General features: G+C 43.2%; 1 protein-coding gene across 1 annotated transcript in view; it reads right to left on the bottom strand.

Moving 5' to 3' along the window:
• Nucleotides 1-21,594, bottom strand: part of CACNA2D2 (calcium channel, voltage-dependent, alpha 2/delta subunit 2) — an 871,471-nt gene that overhangs the window by 123,863 nt on the left and 726,014 nt on the right. The window contains exons 9-10 of the mRNA XM_015417855.1: nt 7,069-7,119; nt 6,631-6,730 (exon numbers count right to left, since the gene is read on the bottom strand). Of these exons, the coding sequence (XP_015273341.1) occupies nt 6,631-6,730; nt 7,069-7,119 (151 nt within the window). The remainder of the gene's footprint in view (nt 1-6,630; nt 6,731-7,068; nt 7,120-21,594) is intronic.

The following is a 21,594-nucleotide window of genomic DNA, read 5'->3' as shown; positions in this document are numbered from 1 at the left end:
AATTTTCTGCCCCTAAGCATTTCTCCCATCCTTTAATCAAGCTAATTACATTTTACATTGTACTTCTGCATCATGACTCCTTTCTTTGCAACAGCCCACCTGCCTTCAGACTGGGATATAAAGACTCATAGACCTCCATCCCTGCTTGTATCTGATGAAGGGATCTTTGATTCTTGAAAGCTCTTACCCCCAAAAAATCTTCTTGGTTGCTAACGTGCTTGTTAGCCCTCATATATTCCAAAACTTCCTCCAGACACCTGTTTACAGTTTTCACAACATCACTGAGATCTGCTGGAAGCATGAGATAGAGCTAAGTGTCATCTGCATATAGATGGCGTGTCAGCCCAAATATCTGGATGTCCTCTCCCAGTGGCTTCACATAGATGTTAAAGGGGACCTGATGGAACCTTGCAGGACCTCACAGGACAGAGTCCAAGGGGTCAAGCAGCAGTCCCACAGTAGCACACTCTGAAACCTACCTTTACGGTAGGATCAAAACCATCACAAAATGCTGCCTTCCAGTTCCAACTCCAGAAAGGAGGGCCAGAAGGATACCATGACTGATGGTATCAAAAGCTGCTGAGAGGCACAGAAGAATTAACAGAGTCACACAATCCTGTCCATGTCTGGGCTCAGGTCATCCACTGGGGTAACCAAGGCCATTTCAGCCTCATAAGCAGTCTAGACACCAGATTGGAATGTATCTAAACAATCCCCTGAAATTGCCCAGTTACTGCTCATTCAATTGCCTTGCTCAAGAATGGTATATTTTGAGACTGGATGATAGCTACCAGCTCTTCTATGTCCAGAGTAGGTTGCTTTAGAAATGGATGCACCACTGCCCTCTTCAAGGCAGGGGTGATCACCCCTTTCTCAAGCAGACATTTCCTGTCTTCTGTCCAACAGCCTGGAAGGGCATGGATCACACAAGCAGGTGCAGGGCACAAACCTCCAAGAATTCCATCTGCATTCTCAGACTGGACAAGCTGAAAGGGTATCCCACACAACTGGACAATTCTGCACCCTGGAACCATCCAATTCCTTCACTGCTAATGTGAGTCCAAGTTGGAACAGATGAGAGATATTTTATCTGGAAAGTGCTGAGCAAAATGTTTGTAGTAGGCTGCAGAGCAGTCCACCTCTTCCCAATAGGCCCCTGACCAACTGGAAAAGCTCAGCAGATCTACAACATGCAGTTGCAATGGTGGTAGGTAAATATAGTTTCTTTGCTGCCATCAACACCACAGTGTAGGCTTTAAAATGAGCTCCAGCCGATGCCTTGTCAGATTTGTCATGAGCCTTTCTCCATTCTTGCTCTAGCCATCTCCTTTGTCTTTTCATCATTTGCAGCCTGTCAGTGAATGAAGGGGCTGCCTGGGCTCTTAGACCTGAGAAAAGGTGCATGGGAGCAATTCTGTCAATCGCCCAGGTCATTTCCTCATTCCATTGACTAAAGTACCAACCATGTCAACAACAACAACAACAACAAAAACTCACCTGAAAACCAGTCAGGTCCATCAGGCTGCAGGGGTATATCATCTTAATTGATCCCCCATCCCTGTGGGGTCTTGATATTCCTGTGAGTCAAAACCCCTACGGGTAGTGATTTGCCTGTGACAAGGGGGCCATCTTCAATTCCCCAGTTTCAGATCATCTTCTTTCTTCCCACAGGGAAACACCAGATCAAGAGTGTGACCTACACAGTATGTGGGCTTGATATTTCCTGAGAGTGGAAACTGGAGACCATGAAATCCTGAGCTGTTCTTGACAAGGTAGCCTCAGCATGGATACTGAAGTCTTCCAAAACAACCAGCCTAGAAGTCTTCAACACCATCCCTGAACCCACCTCCACCAGCTTAGACAGGGAAACAGATGGGCAGCAGGGTGGATGGCACAGCAACAGAATCCCAATCCTGTCTTGCAGTCCCAACATCAGGTATGGACTCTTCAAACCAGCCCACTAGACTGATTCTGATGCATCACTGGGTATCCTGGGGAGCACAGCTGGGAAAGGTTAACTCCTCCCCCATCTCCAAGTGATAGCTGCCAGGTCAGCTTTCTCATCCAGAATTAAATCCTGGGTGGTTGCTGTTTTGCTTGTGACTGACCTGTCTTTTAGAAGGAAGATATTATAGCCCAAAGGGACATTGATTGGCAGCATATACAGTGAAAACATGTTCTCTATCACAATTTAACCTGATTTTCTTCCAAGGAACTCAGGGTTATATGTGTGGGCCTCATGACAATCCTATGAGGCTGTGATGGCACAGTGAACTGTACAAGGCCTCCAGGTGAGCTTCATGGCTGAACAGCAAATTGAGCCTGGAACGCCCAAATCCACATCCAACTCTCTGTCCATTATGCCACATGGACTTTTCTAGTTCCATTTGGTCTGGTATGTATCCTGGATATATTTCTCAATGTGTCCATCAAGGGCCATAGTGATGGGTATGTGTGTGAGAGGGGGGGAAAGTGTGTTCCTTGAGTCCTTAAAATTCTTGGAAGGATCTGTGAATTTTAATCTATTTCTTACAACAGTGGGCAGAAAGGGAGCTATACCAGTGTCCAAGGGGGAAAAAAAATCCATATTTTTGCAAACTAGGCTGGATCATTTATGAGTTAAAAGTGAAGTACCCTCACTTATACCACGAATTACAAGAAACCCACTCTGCTAATTTCTCGTATTTCAGTCTACATGTTGTTTGTTTGGGAAACCAAAATTATTCAGGGCTGTTTGGCCAACGTTACCGCAGGTCCACCAAGAAGCATGACCTCTGACGCTAGCTAACCTGACGTGACTGTCTGCCTCTCTGCCAAAGTCTTCCCTTCTCTTTCCTTGCCATCATCTCCTTAGCCCTCACTACAATGAACATCTCTCACAAACAGAGTAGTCTGTTAAAGCTGGCATGGGGGAAATGGCAGTGGAAGGATGTAATTTATTTCTTGCAGGTGTGTTTTGTCATTTGCAATCGATCAAAGGCAGAGAACAGTCTGGAGTGCAGGAAAAGGAAAGGTGACAGAAATGGTAAATTTGGCTGCAGGAACTGCACGAGGCAGAGGCCATTGCCTCTGCCAGGCATCTCCCTCTTCTTTCCCATTATACAAAGAAATAAATAAAGCAAAATAAAGATCACACTTATTTTCACAGGGCTGATGTGGCATTTTGGTCTGAGATGCTTTCAGAACTCATTTTCTAGAGAAGTGGTTATTTAACTCCTGGAGGCTGTTAAGTGTTAAGAGCAGGCATTGGAGCTCCACATAAACCCCAGAGATCAGGGTTGTTGATTATGCAGTTCACCTATCAGTGAAATGCCTCCCTCGCTCCTGAGTTGTTGGCCATTCTGCCTTTTTCTACCCCTTCCCAGTACCATTACACCTTTTGATGAACCACACAGACTGAATGGAAGAAAATCTGAGCAAATGTCACATGCACTGAATGCTTTCCCAACATGGTACTGGCGAGCCATTATGAAGGAGAATGAACTAAAAGAGCAACCTGTCTAGGGACACTGGGCTTTCAACATCATTTTGTTATATTACACCAAAATACGTGACTATTAACAGACTGTACATCAGTCCTCAGTGACTTTCTGTGTGAGGCATTTGCTTCAACCAAATGTATGCAAGTGATTCAGGAATGACAGGAGCAGAGGGGTTTGTGGTATGTGTTATGCAGAAAAGGCAAATACAGTCAAGTATGGTTCAGTTGATATATTTAATTGGATTGACTGTCTTGATAGACCAAAGTGGTAAGTATTCCTCAGGCTAAAGGAACTTAAAAGTGCTGCATTACTGTGGAAACAAAGCTATATTATTTGTGAACAACTGGAGTGAGATTTGAAATAGAATGTATACCTGAATAGTTTTCTATGGAAAAGTTAAAAGTACAAAGCAATGGCCAACAGTCAAAATAGGTTTGATAATCAAATTGAGACATCATGGGGAGATGTCACTGAACCATCAAGGAAAATCTAATATGGAACCCCAAAATCTAGAAATACATTTGGCAAGATCTCTACTGCTACAGATAGACTAACACGACTACCCATCTTGATCTATGAACCTGTGGCCATCTGGATGCTGAAAAGTTAACCAGTCTGCCTAGCATGCATCACAAACACATTCTCCTTGAATATAAGCGATGGAGAAAATATTAGGGAGAATCTTGCCAAATGTCTCTCTCGATTTTGGGGTTCCATATTAGAAATATTTGTGGAGCAGAACTCATTCATTGCGTAATCTGGGTTTTTCCAGAGTTATATTTCTGGAATTTGCAAAAAGAGGTTTTTAAAAAAGAAATACATAGAAATGAAATAAAAATAAAAACTAACCTCTTCAAAAAGTAAATTTGTATGCCAAAAAATATTTATTTCCTTTTTTTAATGAAACACACATACAATAATAATAGAAACATGCTCAAAATTAAGCCCTTGTGCTCTGAAACAGTAATACTTTCAGCAAACAAAGGGTTAATTTTGGATGGGTGTTTTTGCTTTATATTGCAAAAGAGCACATTTGTGTTTCTCTGTTGTAGGGAACTCCAACCTTTTTCATTCTGTGGGCAGATTTGGAATTCTGACATAGCATGGTGGGTGTAGCCACAAAATGGTTGCCAGAGTTTCCCTTCAGTCACACCATGAAGATTCTTGTGCTGTGGTGGCAGTTGCTGCCCAAACAATGTCTTTAAAAATCTGTACAGCCAGTCAAATCTCCAGTGGCTGATCAGAAGCTTTCCTGGGCATAATACCCACCTGGCCACACTCACTTTCTAAAAACACTTGGTGGGCACCAGAAAAGGTGTCGGTGGCTGCTATGGCTAGGCTTCCCAAGTCCCCCTGGGGGGCGGGGAAACCACTGCCCCAGAGGCCCGTTCCCCGCCGCTGGCGGATCCAGACCCGGGGGGAGCCCCACCCCAACATGCGCATCACCCGAAAGTGACACGACCACACCGGGCACGCTGGGGGCGGGGCCACGGTCATCTGACAGAAAACTCTATGGTGTTCCCTTGGATGGTCGTGGCCCTGCCCCCAGCGTGCCCGGCGTCCTAACGTCACTTCCGGGTGACATGTGCGCGCACCAGTCACTGGACGAAAGTCCCCCGCTGCGGCGATTTTTCAACTTGGCAACCCTAGCCATGGCACCCATGGGCGCTATGTTGGGGAACCCTGCTCTGCAGCATAAAAACACAAAAACAACACACCCTCCTCAAACTATTGGGCACTGGAAAAATATTTCGTGTTTCGTTTAGCTCACAGGGGGGTTGTTTCGAAAGTCTGCTGTTTTTCTTTTGTACAAGAGTACTGTGCTGAACTACTCTGAGAAGGCAGGGGGAAGCCGTTTCTTTCATTTTAAAAACATAAACTTTTAAAAATGAAACCTTTCTTTAGCAGGGAATCATTATCAATTTCCTCAAAATCCCCTTTCTTTTGGAACTATGGAGCAAGAATGGTATGCAGCTGAAGGAATCATAGGGTTGCCAGGTCTGGGTTGGAAAATCAAGTATTCTTTGGGGGTGGATCCAGGAGAGGGCAGGGTTTGAGGAGGGGAGGGGCCTCAGCATGGTACAATGCCATAGAGTCCACCCTTCAAAGTAACCATTTTCTCAAGGAGAGCTGATCTCTGTCAGCTGGAGATCAGTTGTAAAAGCCGGAGATCCCCAGGCCCCACCTGGAGGCTGGCAACCCTAAGAAATCTGCTCTTCCCTGGCAAATACCAAGCACAAGAAGATTTCTCCAAATGAGAAGCAGAGAAGGGAGAAGCTGATATAACACCTTTGCCCTCCTTTTACTCAGATACAAATGTCCTGACCGTCCTGACCATCCAAACCCATATTTGGAACAATGGTGTGCTGCAGCAATGTCAAAGCATATCTCGCCCTTTAATTATCCTGCAGCCCCCCACATGCATCTTTACTGCCACTTTTGGATCTTTTGCAGTAAAGAAAAAGTCTGCAATTAGAGGCACTTAAAAGTACAGAACATAGAAATTACTGTGTAACAATGCCTTATAGACTTGTACACACAGCTCTCAGCTCAGTTACGCAGTTATTTAGCATCTAAGTGATCCACAGTCACTTAGCACTGAGGAGCACTGAGGTTAGTTGCCTATACAGACTATCTGCATAACACCACAGTGTGACGGCTGGCAGTAAAGAAAGGTTACAGTATAATTAGTGCCACTCAATTTACCTCTTTCCTAAACAACAATATATACTGTTCATTGCCATTTATAACTAAGTCAGAATGCATATAGTGAGGAACTTAAGCACAATGCAATAGGAGCCAAATCCTTCTCTTACAACTGGAATCTATAATCAAGAGAAGATGCCTAGAAGTCTGTTTTCCCCCTTTAATTCCAAAGTTTGTACCTTGAAAATCAGGACCAGTTTTGGAATACATTGTAGAAATCTGCATATTTTCTTATTTTACACACCCCACCCAAATTAACAAAATTCTCATTCCTATTATGTTTTTAGTGACTGGGTTAAGGAAGGAAGACTAAGACAAGAGTAACAGGGGAAGAAAGAGATATGTAGGAGAAGAAGGAAGTGTATGCCACAGGACACCTCCTTTCCTTCCACCTCTGCAATCTATCTCTTGTTCTTCCTCTGTTCACAGGTTGGGTACTTACTGAAGCCACATTAACATAGTCGTCATCGGAGAGTGTGTCCAGCATGTCGTACACGGATGTCTTCATTAGCTTCAGCGTTAGACCACTAACACTGCCACTCCTGTCAAGGAAGAAAAGACATAGCTGTTGTTGCCAGGCCAGTTACTACAAGATCTGAGGGAGAAATCAAGTCTCTCTACCACTGTCTCTCTTTCCTTTTTGGGATCTTTCCTTTGTTGTGGAGGTGAATACCATGCACAGTAACATACATACAAATCAGCTCCCTTCATGCCTTTGAAATGTAGCAGCTTTTCTACTGGGACATGATAAAACTACATGATAAATTTGGGCCTTTGGACAGAACAGACAAATATGTCACTGAAAGTAGCTGACTATGGAAAAACAGTAAAAACAGATGGGAAAAAGGTTTGCCACAGGCTTCTTGCCAGGGGCACTTACACATCCACAATGATCACCATGTCCTTCGGAGATGAAGCCCCTTGAATGTACCTGTGTGAAGCAAAGAGATGGATAAAGTCAGCAGCAGGCAGTGGTCCCTCTAAGCTGAGTGGGTGTGAGCTAGCTCGTAGTTTTTTAGCCTCCGGCTCACACATTTTTGCCTTAGCTCAGGAAGGATGGCTTCAGAGCAAATTAATTGATGCAGTAGCCAAATGGCTTGCTCACAACTTTAATGCCACTAGCTCACAAAGTAGAATTTTTGCCCACAAGACTCCACAGCTTAGGGGGAGCTAAGGCAGCAGCTACCTAACAGCCCACCTGATCCCACTGGGCATAATCACAATGCTACACCTCAGCATTACTGAATAGAGGGAAATAATAAATTACTTAGTATACACATTCACAATCAGCAAATGCCATGATTTTCTTCCTCTGGCATCAAATTTCCTTGGGATGCTCGACTGAAAGAAGTAATTCTAGAACATGCCAGAAAAGGAAATGCTGAAGAACCCTTTCCCAGTGCATTTCACCAACAGGCTTCTTCAGGGGAATTTGTTAGTCTTGCAGTGACATACTGATTTTCTGTGTTTTCTCATCCTCTGCAGGCAGTGCCCAGTGGATACACAGAAATTATGGAAGTGTGTATGGACAGGGGTGGTCTTAACTGATGGGCGACGGGGGCAGCTGAACCAGTCTTCACACTGGGTGGTCTCCAACATACCGTTACCTCACCCCCTAATAGAGTGGGACAGCCAGCTTGGCAGCAGCAGCTGCACATACCTGCTCCATCTGGGGCTCAGGCAGCTGGCTTTTGGAGGCAGCAGTGGCTCCTGCCCATTTCACACAGGGCAAGGGATGCCGCTTACTTGGAGCTCAGTGGCAGGGGGTAGGCATGGTGGGGTTTATGGCAGCGTGTGGTAATCATTCTGGGGCATCATCACGGATTTGGCCCAGGGCCTAGAATCACCAGTACCATCTCAGTGTGTGGAGGAAAATAAATTTTGCTTAAGCTAGGCTAGTTGGTGATCAAGTGCCTCCATAAACAGAGCTTAAAGCGTGGGCGCTAGGCTAGTTGGTGATCAAGTGCCTCCACCATAAACAGAGCTTAAAGCATGGGAGCAAATTATGCAGAGAGAGATATTTGAAGGATTCTTATGCTAATACTTTCAACAGACCCCTTGAAGGGTCATAGGTTTATCACTGTAATATGAAAATTTGGACTCCTACTAAACATATTTCCAGAACAGAATCAATAGGTGGCATATTAGAGCATAGTGTTCTACAATACTGATCTAAGTGGATATTGTTATATGACATTTTAAAATAGTTACATACACAGATACAGTATCTCAAATCCTCCATAATGGCCAAGCAAGGGAGAAAAAGAGAGAAGAAGCCAGAGGGCACTGTCAGATTGCCTTGAAAGACAATGATGGGATGCAGAAAAACTCTGCAAACTGATAGTGACCTGCCGCTCAACATCGTGTCAGCTTAATGAGCTCTAAATGCTAAACTCTTCCATCATCACAATCCTTTTTTTTTTTTTAAAAAGGAGTGATGATTATGCTGACACAGGCGTATATATTAAGAGTCTATTTACCCCCCTGATGGTTTCAAAGGCCAAACCTGATTAGGTTATTTTTAGCTATTTGGAGGGGGGGCGCATTCCCTTCTGTAAACACTGACGAGAGCTTTTTTAAAATCACCTCTATTATTTTTCAAACTGCAAGCATAACGTCTAGCTAAGTCTTTCTCATTTGAGTTATGTCATGTGAAAGAATGGAGGTGAGCCTATAAGGTCCCTCCTGGGACATATATTACAGAGAAAAACAGAAGGAACAGGATACATGGTTCTTATCATGCCATGCTGGTTATCAGTCTATGTACCCATCTTTCCACATACACACAAATGTAGTTAACACTAAGGAGCTAGAGATTTGGTTTAGATTTATAAGCTTGGTGTGTGTGTGTGTGTGTAGCATTTAATGGAGAAATAGAAACAGCAGAACTGCTGGCAGGGGAAACAATTTGGAAATTGCATCCCAATCCCTGCCAAATCTCCCTTTCCAGGATCCTCTGTGGTTTTTTTTTGGGGGGGGGGGGGGGGGGCTGACAGGGGCTATACCTCCTCACGGATGTGCCCAACCCTCTCAGGGATCATGCCAGACCTCCCCCCGCAGTTGCCATCAAGCAGAGTGATTCAGCTGCGACGTTGTTGTGTGAACAGTGGCATGAATGGGGCAGCTGCCACGGGAGGCAAAGATGGAGACAGCGGGAGACAGTGGGGAGGCGTGGCCAGGCAGGCGAGGCCTGCACGCCGGAAGTGAGTGCAGCCGGAGCTGCCTGAGGACTCAGAGATGAAGAGGAAAAGGTGGGAGTGGCACAGTGATGTTTTGTAGTGGCTGCTGCGGCAAGCTGGGACCTCTCTTCTGAAGGACGGGAGCATCCCAATCTTGGTGGCAAGGGAAGCCCTCTCTCAGAGTCACATTGCATGGAGAAGGAAGAAGTCCCATCTCAGCTGCCCCAGAGAGAAGCCAGGAGGAAGACAGAGGAGGAGGAACTGCCACCGCCACCCAGTGTCCAGCTGCAGCCATCATCGTGAGCATTGCTCCTCCTCCTCCTCCCTTTCCCTCACCCCCAATCCCATTACCTTAATTAATTCCCCCAACCCCTTGTTAGCTCCCATAAGTCTACCCCCATCCCCTGTTGGCAGGTTTAGCCATCATGCTAAACTGCCCCCTATCCCCCCCCGAAAATGTTTGGCTACGGGACTGCTCTGTGGTCTCAGGATCTTGAATAATTTGACCCCTCCCCCATTTTCCTTTAACTGATGCTGAGCTGCTCTTGACATTCTGTCCCTTCTGCAGCATTTTCAGGTCTCATCCTGTTTGTTTTTGAGGATTTCCCCTCTCTTTGTGTTAATTTATATAGTCATCCCCCCCCCACATTTCCTGAGATGTCTCTTGAGTATTTCAAGGACCCTGTCTTATTTGCTGGTGGTTGTGTTTTGGAATACATTGCAGAAACCTGCACTTGAGTATTTGAGGACTGGAATACTTGTTGACTAAAGTCCAGAGCTGCAACATAGCAAATGGGAATTGTACAGACAAGAAGGGCTTACATATAGCTGGCTATTAAAAGTGAACATTCTTCTTGTGTGAGGGTGACTTTAGAACTGCACAATTGACTTGGGAGCCCTAGGCACTCATAGGGTTCTGGAATGTGAGCAGTGGCTTCAGAAACAAATGCAAACGTTTCCAGTACTTACAACTGATTATACTGTGAGCATATGATGACAAATGCATGGGAAACTATATGACACGGCTTTATTACCAAATATATTTATTTGTTTATTTAAATATTTTTATCCCATGTTTCCTTGTGCCATCTTGAGTCACAGGAAATAAGGCAGGATAGAAATTTTTCAAACGAAAGAAAATAAATTATTGAGTCTGATTCTCAATAGGGCATTTGCCCCGTGCAATTAAATAATTGTGTACAACACTTCCAAGTCTTTCTTGAGATCAGAACTTCTGTACCTCTTAAGGACAACCAATTTCATAGCTGTGCTCCTAAAGTCAACTGTCAAAGACGGATCCTGCTGAGAGAAATGGTGTATTCAGAGGGCCACCAAGAAGTGGGACTAAGGGGGCAAAATTGCAGGGACTCAACTCACTCAGGGGCCTTCAGAGACAGGCAAATCATGCAGTTGTTTTCCATATAAAATTTAGGTTTAATAACACAGGGGGGCAGAGGGACATTTGTCTGGGTGGCTCTAATGGCTTTTGGCAACCCTAAGGCTACTCTGCTGTGAAAAAGGTATGTCCTGCTCACATTTTCTATCTCTAAAAAATTGCACTGATGACCACAAAAGCATCAGGAACCCTGTGGGGGAAAATGATTGGGGTTGGCTTGAAATGAATGGGGTATAATGTCAAAAATCTTTCCACATGGAGTTTTGTGGAGTTGTAAATTTTGTGTTTGGAATAAGTCTTTGTCTTGTGTTTGATTGGTAACTGATGACTGGCAGACAACCAATTTCATAGCTGTGCTCCTAAAGTCAACTGTCAAAGACGGATCCTGCTGAGAGAAATGGTGTATTCAGAGGGCCACCAAGAAGTGGGACTAAGGGGGCAAAATTGCAGGGACTCAACTCACTCAGGGGCCTTCAGAGACAGGCAAATCATGCAGTTGTTTTCCATATAAAATTTAGGTTTAATAACACAGGGGGGCAGAGGGACATTTGTCTGGGTGGCTCTAATGGCTTTTGGCAACCCTGAGGCCACTCTGCTGTGAAAAAGGCATGTCCTGCTCACATTTTCTATCTCTAGAAAATTGCACTGATGACCACAAAAGCGTCAGGAACCCTGTGGGGGGAAATGATTGGGGTTGGCTAGAAATGAATGGGGTATAATGTCAAAAATCTTTCCACATGGAGTTTTGTGGACTTATAAATTTTGTGTTTGGAATAAGTCTTTGTCTTGTGTTTGATTGGTAACTGATGACTGGCATGACATGCCTTGAGGTAAGAATCCAGGCTTTGCTTTTGTCCAGGATTTCTGCTTAGGCATCCTTTCAATTATATCCGAGGCATCATCAAAGGAGCTTAGATTGCATTTAAAACAATTCTCTGAGGTAAGGTAGACTGAAGAGTGTGATTGACCCAAGGCCACACCCCATCCTTCCCTTCCCTTTCTGTAGACAGCTGCCCACCAGTAGCATATTGCACAGCTCACCAGTCCCGCCAGGGTGACCAGGTCCCTTGGGATTTTGTTCCCTAATCTTCTGGCGGTCCAGCCTAAGGGTTCCATAATGGTGGATGGATTGTGAAGATTAACAGAACCCAGGTAAATGGAGCATCAGTTTTTACTAGGTTATCACTATACAATTTCCCTGCACACTGCTAATAGTGTGGCTTGCTTTTCTCTGCAAAAGATAGAGATGGGACTGTCACTCTGCTGAGCCTCATTTAAAGGGCTGCTCCAATTTCCACACACGTTGTAGCCTGTCTGATATGTTTTCTGTTGCTGAATCCTGTAACAGCTTCTCCAGCTTAACCACCTCCTCCAGGGTAAGGGGAGAGTTTGTGCAAATTCAGTGGAGTGGGGTGACAATCAGGAATGCTGGCCCTAGGGGACACATTTTTCCTTTTGATGCTCACAAACAAGTGACAGCTCAAGAATGGATTTTTAGCTTTTTCACACTCTCTGGTTCGCTCTTACACTCAGCTCATCCCTCTTTTTATGGCTTCCTCATTTTTATGTGACAGAAGACACCCTCTGGAAAGTTGCTCATAGACCGAGAAGCATACAGCAGTTCTGCCTGCCTGCCTGCCAAGTCAAGTCACCCCCCCCCCATTACAGCACTCCCCATTAGAGAGCAAAAATGTTCTAAATATTTTTTTAAAATTCAATTACAGTTGTGCACACACAGCTCACATAGATGCACTCCCCAAAGAAACACCAAAAACGTTCATACCTTTTTAGTAAGGCATATACCACACTATACAAAAGCAGTGTAATGGGGGTCATTCATCCCTTTTTATCCTGCCCGTCTCAGGATGGTATACATGCTTTCCCTCCATTTAGTCCTCACAACCCTGTGAAGTAGCTTAGGTTGAGAAGGAGGGACTGGCCCAAGATCACTCAGTGAGCTTCAGTGGGCAGAGCCGGGATTTAAACCTGGGTCTCCAACACTCTGGCCACTATACCGCACTGACAGAGACATGTTGCAACTTCTTCCTGCAGGGCAGAGATATGGGTGTGGGTATGCCCAGCATGGGTATGCCCACTATCCTTCATACACAGCGCATGAATACACAGTTCTCTAAGTGCTTCCTGCCTATCAAAACAGACAAATAAATATACAGGTTAAAAAGTGGGGTGGGATATCAGGGTTGTAGGACCTCAGAGTTCTGCAGACAATTTTATCTCACTGTGCCTGAACAAAGCAATAATAAGAATTGCATTTTGTTCTTCCCTTCGACAAAAAAAGCAACTGCAGCACAGGGGATTTAAAGCCTGGGTGTGGCCAGAAAGGTGAGCCAAGGGGCCTTTGGCTTGCAGCCTGTGACTTTGTTTTGGCATGACCATCACAAGCTTGGCACATCCTTGGTGGTTCATTACCTGCTTGGAGTCTGTATTTCTTCTAAATTCTATATTTATATTTATTTTATTTTGTAGGTTGCTTTGAGTAATGTATATGTGAGAAAAGTGGGACACAAACATTCTCAATAAACAATGAACTTATTTGCAAACATGTTGTGCTAGGCAAACTTTATTCAAATACTAGAGTTTGGGCTTTCTGGTTCCAGAACTTTCAGTACAGACATTCCCAAAAACCTGTTAGCTGCCTTCTAACTGATATGCACTGGGCATACCAGAACTGGAGTTGTTGATAATAACTATAAAGCCTCTCTAGGTATCATTTTATGACTTTACTGAGCCAAGAATATAAGGTGCAACATACAAGTATATGATAGGAGGACTATTTTCAGCTGATTCTTCATTCAGATATATGGAGCCATAAAAGCTGGCCAAGATTTGCCTGGTCCTTACAACGTAGCCAGTAATAAACTGAAGAATTATGTTCCAATCCTAGCACAACTTTGTATAGGTAGCAGTAGAGAGGTTTTTGGAAGGGCAAAGTAGATTGTTAGAAAAGCATACACTGTCATCATGCACGTATATGGAGCTGGGTGAAAAGGAGAGGGAGTGATTTTTCAGGAAGGGTCATCCACCTTTGCCATCCTCTGCAGTTCTGTAGCCATGTGTTATTACTCCCCAGGAGCTACTGAGACTTAATCTGAACACTGATCAACTAATCAAATACGAATGGCAAAGTGGAGGCAAGGAAAGCTCCACTTAGCTCTGTTAAAAATTCATTATGATGTTAAATTATAAGTAAGGCTGCAGACATCACTGGCTGATGTTTCCTCCTGTGTCTACACAGAACCTGATCCCTCATTCAAAGAAGCTAGGGGGAGATTTAATGACACTGGCTGGCTCAAAACAGGATCAGTCCCAGCATGAATTAATTAGTGCTTAATTACTGTCAATTACTCAGCATTACTGGGAATTGCTTGTAAATGGACAGCCTTTGATTGCTAATCCCAATTACTAATGTTATCTAATTGGGAGTGATTATATTTTCTTTGGGGTATGATGCTGAGCTTTGTGCCTCATGTGCAGCAAGAAAACACATTCCTTTCTCTTCCGGCACACTGGTATGATTTGCAGCTGGAAACAGAACTTCCGCCCATGCCTTTGTTACCTTCTGGGACCAGGATGCACATAAATACTGGAAGCTTAGCTAAAATCACAGCACCAGTTCCAATGGCTTTTACTCTAGCCAGAACTGAAATGATGCCCCCTTCCCCTCTACTCCATAGACATAGGAGCCAAAGTCTCCATTCAAATACACCTGCATAGGTTAATGTGTAGAATGAGGACACCCCCCTCATGAGTAAGCTTTTCAGATCAGTCCCCCTGAGAACCAAATATTAGGCTTAAGACAGAAATCATGTGGTGTCATACATGTCGCGGTGCGCGGAATGCTGGCTGGCATGTCAGTGCCCAAAGGGAGATAGAGTACCCACAGAACTTAGGTGCAAAGACAGTGAATTTATTCACACCCAGCCACCACCAATATACAGTTCTCAGTGTCAAAGTGCTCCGCTGCAATTGATTCATGTGAGGGGAAAAGTCCACTGTAAACTCTGTACATTTATACAACCTCTGGCCAATCAGCACACAGCTGATGCAATCCTCCTGCAATACCTTTAGTGCCAGGCTGGACTGCCTCAAACCAGTTATGGCCAGCCTCCTTGCAGTCACATGCTACCTCTAGCTGTCACTTTACTTTGACACTAGATCAAACCCATCTAGGCCAGCCTTACCATTATAAGTGAATCACGACAATACAATCTTACTAGGAACAGTGTAGTACCGTGTATATAACCATAGCCCTTCCAAAATGGAAACCTAGGAACCCACATTTTTGTCACATCTAATTTATTGGGACATCTGACCAAATTGTTACGCAGTATTTTATGATTATGTTGTTTTAACTTGTTGTTTTAAAGTTGTTTTAAATTATACTAGGTTGTATTAATACTGTTGGAACCCACTCCGAGTCTGCTTGCGGGGTAGGGTGGGATACAAGACCAATAACATAAATAAATGAATAAATAAATAAATAACCACGAGACAAATCTGGTGGTGTGATATTTTACATTTTAAAAGAGATCATGCTTCTATGTGTGAAATCATGCCAAATTTTTGGGCCAAAACAAATGCAATTCAACAAGTGCTTTAAGCAATATGCATATCCATGCCATGTATAGAAGTAATAATGTACTGGACTTAATGCACAACATGCTGAAAATAATCTTTTCCAGACATCTTCACTTTGATGTGGGAGAAAGATATGCTAAAAGTATTTTAATACATACATTTATAAAATTAAGATGGCATGGCACCGATTACAGTTAGCACCCAAATGAAAGCCTTTCTGGGTGTGCCGTTTCTGCGCAGCATTCCTTCACAGACACAGATGCATTATAACACAGTACAGTAAATATCCATTTGGCATCACTCTGGAGCCTTCTCCCAGCAGAGTTGCTATGAGGGCTAACCTTGATGTGGCACAGAGTTCAATATATTATTTCCCCATTTTTAAAAACTCACTATGCATGAACAAAGGCAGTATAAAGCTATATTAATAAATGAAAATAAGATGAAAGCCTTAGAAGGCTTTAATTAGAATCAGGGGCACTAGGGGTGCTTAATGCCTCATCTGCTAGGTATTTGTCCACTAGAAGTCATCCCTGTATGTTTCCCCTTTCATCATTCCCTACTGACACTTCTGTGCTTGCTTTCAGCCTTCCACAGTGGCTTTTCTTTTTCTTTTTAAGCCAAGGAAGGAAACAAGGAATTCTACATCTGGTTTTGTTTGTCTGCCAGTGTGTTTGTTTGTCTGGCCCAGTTCAAACATTATGCCAAACCCTGACTTGGTGTTACGTGAATACGCCATGAGCTTCTGTGCTCCTGCCCTTGCGTCTGATTCTGTTAGATGTAACCACTTTAGCACACGTCATAGTTTGCCCCTGCACACAAACCTGCAAAATGGATTTTGTTTGCCCTCCAAACCAGAGCTACAGGCCAGTTTTAAAACAATGCTTTCCAATACTGATTTGGAAAGTCAGTGCAAAGCGTAGTTTGCTGGTTTGGATGTAATGTTCAGATGGAACATGCATAGTATTCCCATCCTGCAGGCACTTCACTGATGTTAGCCAGAATGCCTTAATTTAGTAATGCCATCTGAAGTGGCTGCATGGCAACATTGACTGCCCATCAGTTCCTGGGTTCAATTGAAGGTATTAGCTATCACATACATGGCCTTGGATCCTCATATCTGCGAGACCGCCTCTCCCCCTATGCTCCACCATGGCAGCATCACACATCAGAGCAGGGTCTTCTGCAGGTGCCAACCTGCAAAATCAACAACTGCCTGTCAGGGTTCCCTCTAAGCTGAGTTAGTGTGAGCTAGCTCACAGTTTTTTAACCTCTGGCTCACACATTTTTGTCTTAGCTCAGGAAAGATGGCTCCAGAGCAAACTAATTTATGCGGTAGCCAAATCGCTCACTTACAGCTTTAATGCCAGTCGCTCACAAAGGAGAATTTTTGCTCACAAGACTGCACAGCTTAGAGGGAGCATTGCTGCCTGTACTGCATTGTGGGCTTGGGGAATGGCCTGCCTGAGGGGGTAGGGAAGGCCCCCACTCTCACGGCTTTCCACAAACTAAGCAGAACTGAATGATTCAAGAGGGATTTTCTATTTTATTTATTCAGGGCGGCTCACAGTACATGATAAAACAGTAAAAATTCATAAAAACACCAATCAATTCATCCAACTAAATATTCCAGCACTTAAATTAATGCCTGTGGCAGCTTAGTAGTATCTGTAATGCACGCTGCAGCAATGCCAGGGAGAGCATATTTCTCTGGCACCAAGTTGGTATAGGCAACGCAATTGAGGCAAATTGAGCAGATCAAGCAGGGAAGGCCAGTGTCCTATAGACATCTGGCACCTCATCTGAAAGTCTGGTGGATCAGCTCCGTTTTGCAGACCCCCCCATTTCTACACAAGCAGTAGAGCTGCACAATAGTAAATTAACCAAGTTATTAGAGTCCAGTGGCACCGTTAAGACCAACAAAGTTTTATTCAAGGTGTGAGCTTACTTGTGCACACACACTTCGTCAGACAATGAAACTGAATTACAGATCATAGTTGTATATATAGAGGGTGGCTTGTTAAATTAGCATGCAAAATAGTGAAGATGTTTTTTAACAGATAAATAGAATGAAAACTTGGTTTCTGATTATCATCTGTTTGGGTTCAACTGGGGTGAAAAACAACATACGTAATAAAAATGTCAGAAATGGAGATTGATGTACCCTAAATTGTGAGAATCTAGTCATTAGATCCCATCCGTCTCCTTTCTAGCATGGAGGCAAACTAATACTAAACGATTCAAAAAGTCTATACTGCTGTGTAAAGCTTGCTGAAACTAGAATCCTTCTATGGAATTTTTCATCATTTAATGTGTCATATTAATACTTATGCTTTGTTTCAATTCTTTTTTCAGACTTTTAGTTGGTTCTACAACCCTAATCCTACTGCCCTGTTTATTGAATGTCCTATCCGTCAATTGTATTGACTCACTCTGTGTAATTTGCCTTGAGTCCAACTGAGAAAGGCAGACTATAAAGTTTGTTCGCATGTGTGTGTGTGGGGGGGGGGAAGGGGCAGTGTGCAAATACAAGGTCTCTTCATGGGTGTGTTTGAGCAAACTTTCTGGGGAACAGTATTACCCAGAGAATGTAATGTTGATCAAATGGGTACCATGTTAGGTGCTGTTCATTCCCACATTAAGCACCAGTCCTTTTCTGAACTATATACCAACTAGTAATATAAGTGGTGCTCTGATCTTGATAGCCCAGGCTAGCCCAATCTTGTCCAATCTCAGAAGCTAAGCAGGGTTGGCCCTGGTCAGTATTTGGATGGGAGACCACCAAGGAGTACCAGGGTTGTTATGCAGAAGCAGAAAATGGCAAACCACCTCTGAATGTCTCTTGCCTCGAAAACCCTACAGAGTCACCATAAGTGAGCTGGGACTTGATGGCAAAAACAAACAGACAAACAAATAAATAAAAATGGAAGCTGATAAACAGAAATGTGGAATGACTGGATAATGATAAAATAGCAATTCAGTAATAAATTCAGTAGTTGTAAAGACACATCTGTGTCTTTTGAATTCTACCCAGACCTGCTTCCAAGATAATAAAGCACAATCTGGCTCACACGACAATAATTCAAAGTCTGAACTGATGCTACACATTATCCTTCCGACCAGGCCCAGTGGGCCCATTCCCTAGATCTCTGAGAGGTTGAAGGGCACCTCTGTTGCTAGTGATGCTGTAGTTTAACTCTGACCTAACAAAGCATTGATTTAAGAGGAATTAGCTTTTCCTGTGTGTCTGGGGAAGATAAAACCAGATTAAAATAATTGTAATTTAAACACAACCAGGATAAACTGAATTGTTCTCCTACATGGATAGCGTGCTTCAAGAGAAATGGGGTCTGTCTCTATTGTTTACTTCGGAGAATTATATAAAACTAAACTGCTTTTTGTCCGAATTAAGACTGTTCACATTAGATCAATCCTTAATTTACTGTAATCTAATTGAACCAGCCCCATTAAATATAAGCATTTCATTTTTCCTACCCAACTCACAGTTTCAGTTGTATAACTTCTCCCTGCTATTCTGCCAACTGCACTGGTGTAATGGAATAGAAACCTTTTGTGTTTAAGTAACTAGATTGCAGGTTTCTATTCAGAGTAAATGAGTGATAGAGTGTATCAAAAGAGTGTACCAAATGCTGGTCACAGTCCAGCCTGCACTAATAACTTCCAGGTGGTCTAAGGCTATGATAAAGAAACTGGATGAATTTTTGAGAATCCAGTTGGGAGAGCCAGAGGAGGAAGAAAAAGAAGGGATGTACAGTAAGTCCAGTGGCAAGCTGGACTCGGGATCTTCCGGAGAGGATTCTCTATCAGAGAAAGGGGCAGCAGCCCCTAAAAGTCCTTATAAATTGCGGAAGAGACAGGGAAAGGGAAAATGAAGGCTGAAGGACTCTGAATTGTGCCTTTGAAGGTATTGAAACTAGATGCTGAGGGGTCTTATCTTTTAACAGTTAAGTTTAAGTTCTGAAAGAGATAATATGATATACAACTCAATTCATAATGGTACTAGCGTGATTAAGAGATAGCGTATATTTAAGCTATTTTGATGATCTCCTCTCTTGGGTTTTTAGTCAGTAGTGGGTATCTTTTCTTTATCCCTTAAATGTAGTCCCCTCCCTCATTTCTGTTATAGTTTGTAGTCTTAATAAAAATGCAATTAAAAATTCCCCATTGGGGAGCAAAAAAAAAGTAGAAAGAAAGAAACTGGATGGAGAGGCAATAGGGGCACAACATAAACTGGCCAGGGCCCACAGAGGCAGGAAGGACCCACTTGAAATGGGAGATGAATGGTCATTTAGCTCTCGAAATTACATGGAGTTAAATACTGGTACCTCTTCCCACTGGCTCACATTTCTCACCTATGAAGAGCTTTAAGCACTCCTTCAACCCCCTTCCTTCAAAGTCATCACCTTACAACCTCACTTTGCAACATATAACTTGCAACATATACCTCCTATTGCAACAACAGGGGTGAAGCAGCTGAAAGGGCCATTCAAAGCATATGCTTGAGGGCTCTGCTTGGAAAATTGTGGAGCCAGTCCATACTGAAAGCATTGTTCTTTAACTGGTGGGTCAAAGTCCACAACTGGATTGTTGTGGATTATTTGGATTGTTTGTGTTTTAACTGATGCTTGTATTTATGTTTTATTGTGTTTGAATACTGCTTGTCAGTTTTGGAAGCCGCCCTGAGCCCGCTTGCGGGGAGGGCGGGGTAAAAGTGGAATGAATGAATAAATAAATAAATAAACTGTACCTGGTGCTCCAAACTATGGTGGGCTATGGGTTGGAATCCAGGGGGGAAAAATCCACTTGCACTAGAGCTCTTGCACAAGTGGAAATACAAGAAAAAAAACCCATAGTAACTAGTATCCATAATAACTCGGCATAATAACAAACAAACTTATTGTATCCCCACCTGGGTTTCTACTTGCACAAGATATTGTACAACAAATCTTGGGTTTTCACAAAGTGAACCTTGCAGCTTCTTCATTCTCAAAATGGCTCCTGGAGGTACAATATGGAGAGGGAGGAGATTGTTGCCCTTCTTGATGCCATTATATAAAGCCCTGTAGTTTCTCTGCTCATGAGTTAGTAGCTCTTCACAGAGCTCTACTGTGCATTGTGCCAGGATAAGAAACATAATGACAGGTCAGGGGTATCACAGGACAATCTCCCAAACGTGCTCCTAATGGAAATGTATGAAGACTGACTTCATGGGTCAGTGGGAAATGTAGCACAATATCCTGGGTATATATGTCATCAGGTATATGAGCAAATAAGGACAGGAGTGGGAGATGTTGCACAGGACCTTGAACAATCCCTTCTGCAAGCACAACTACACTAAGTAGATTTTTTTTTCCTGTTTGCATATCACTGGATCCAACTCTGGCACCATTCTGTTTTCTTCTTTTCTAAAAGGTTTTTAAGACAAACAGAAAGAGGGGAAGCTAAGACGAATGTAAGGGGAAAGAAGAGAAACAGAGAAGGGCAGGCAATATACAGTAAAAACTGAAACGTGACTTCTGTGCCACTAGGGGTTGTTAAAGACGAGTTTCAGATTTGAAACAATAGAAGAGTATTGGCTATAATTAGGCTATAATACTGATGGAAACTGAATCTCTGAATGATTTAGCACACTATACATATGTGCTTTACTAAAGTACAAATTTGTTTTCCCCAGGAAAGATCCCTGCCCCAGTCAGGAAGTTCAGCTTTATTATCTACCAGACTTCATGGGCCTCAGTGAAGACCTGAATATCATTGTGAAATGCAAAGCCTGTCAGTTTCCCATCTACTTTATTCCTAATAGCCTGCAATTGAGGAAAGTTAATAATTAATGTGGAGCAATCACTAACAATTAACCAGAGTGGTGCAGGGTCATTAATTTTCTGACAAAGAAAGTCTGATCATTCTAAGTGCTCACTGCCACTACTCAGTGCTATTTGTCAAGGAGGTGACATAGCACAGCTTAAGGCATGATTGCCTGCTTGGTCTTCTAATGACTGAGGAGGACAGACACCCCCCTCCTGATCCAGACCAGTGGAAACTCACAAAATTTTGCAGATCTTCAGTTTTCCATATTCTCAATTATGGTCTTGTTTTGACCACAGCTGGCTGGTTGTTATCTGTATTTGTTTATTATTATTATTATTATTATTATTATTATTATTATTATTAATAATTGGCCTGTATCCTACTGTTGTGTTCTTAATGATTA

Source organism: Gekko japonicus, unplaced genomic scaffold, assembly GCF_001447785.1.
Source record: "Gekko japonicus isolate JY-2015 unplaced genomic scaffold, Gekko_japonicus_V1.1 scaffold314, whole genome shotgun sequence".
Taxonomy (NCBI): Eukaryota; Metazoa; Chordata; class Lepidosauria; order Squamata; family Gekkonidae; genus Gekko; species Gekko japonicus.
This window is presented reverse-complemented; position numbering and strand designations above follow the sequence as displayed.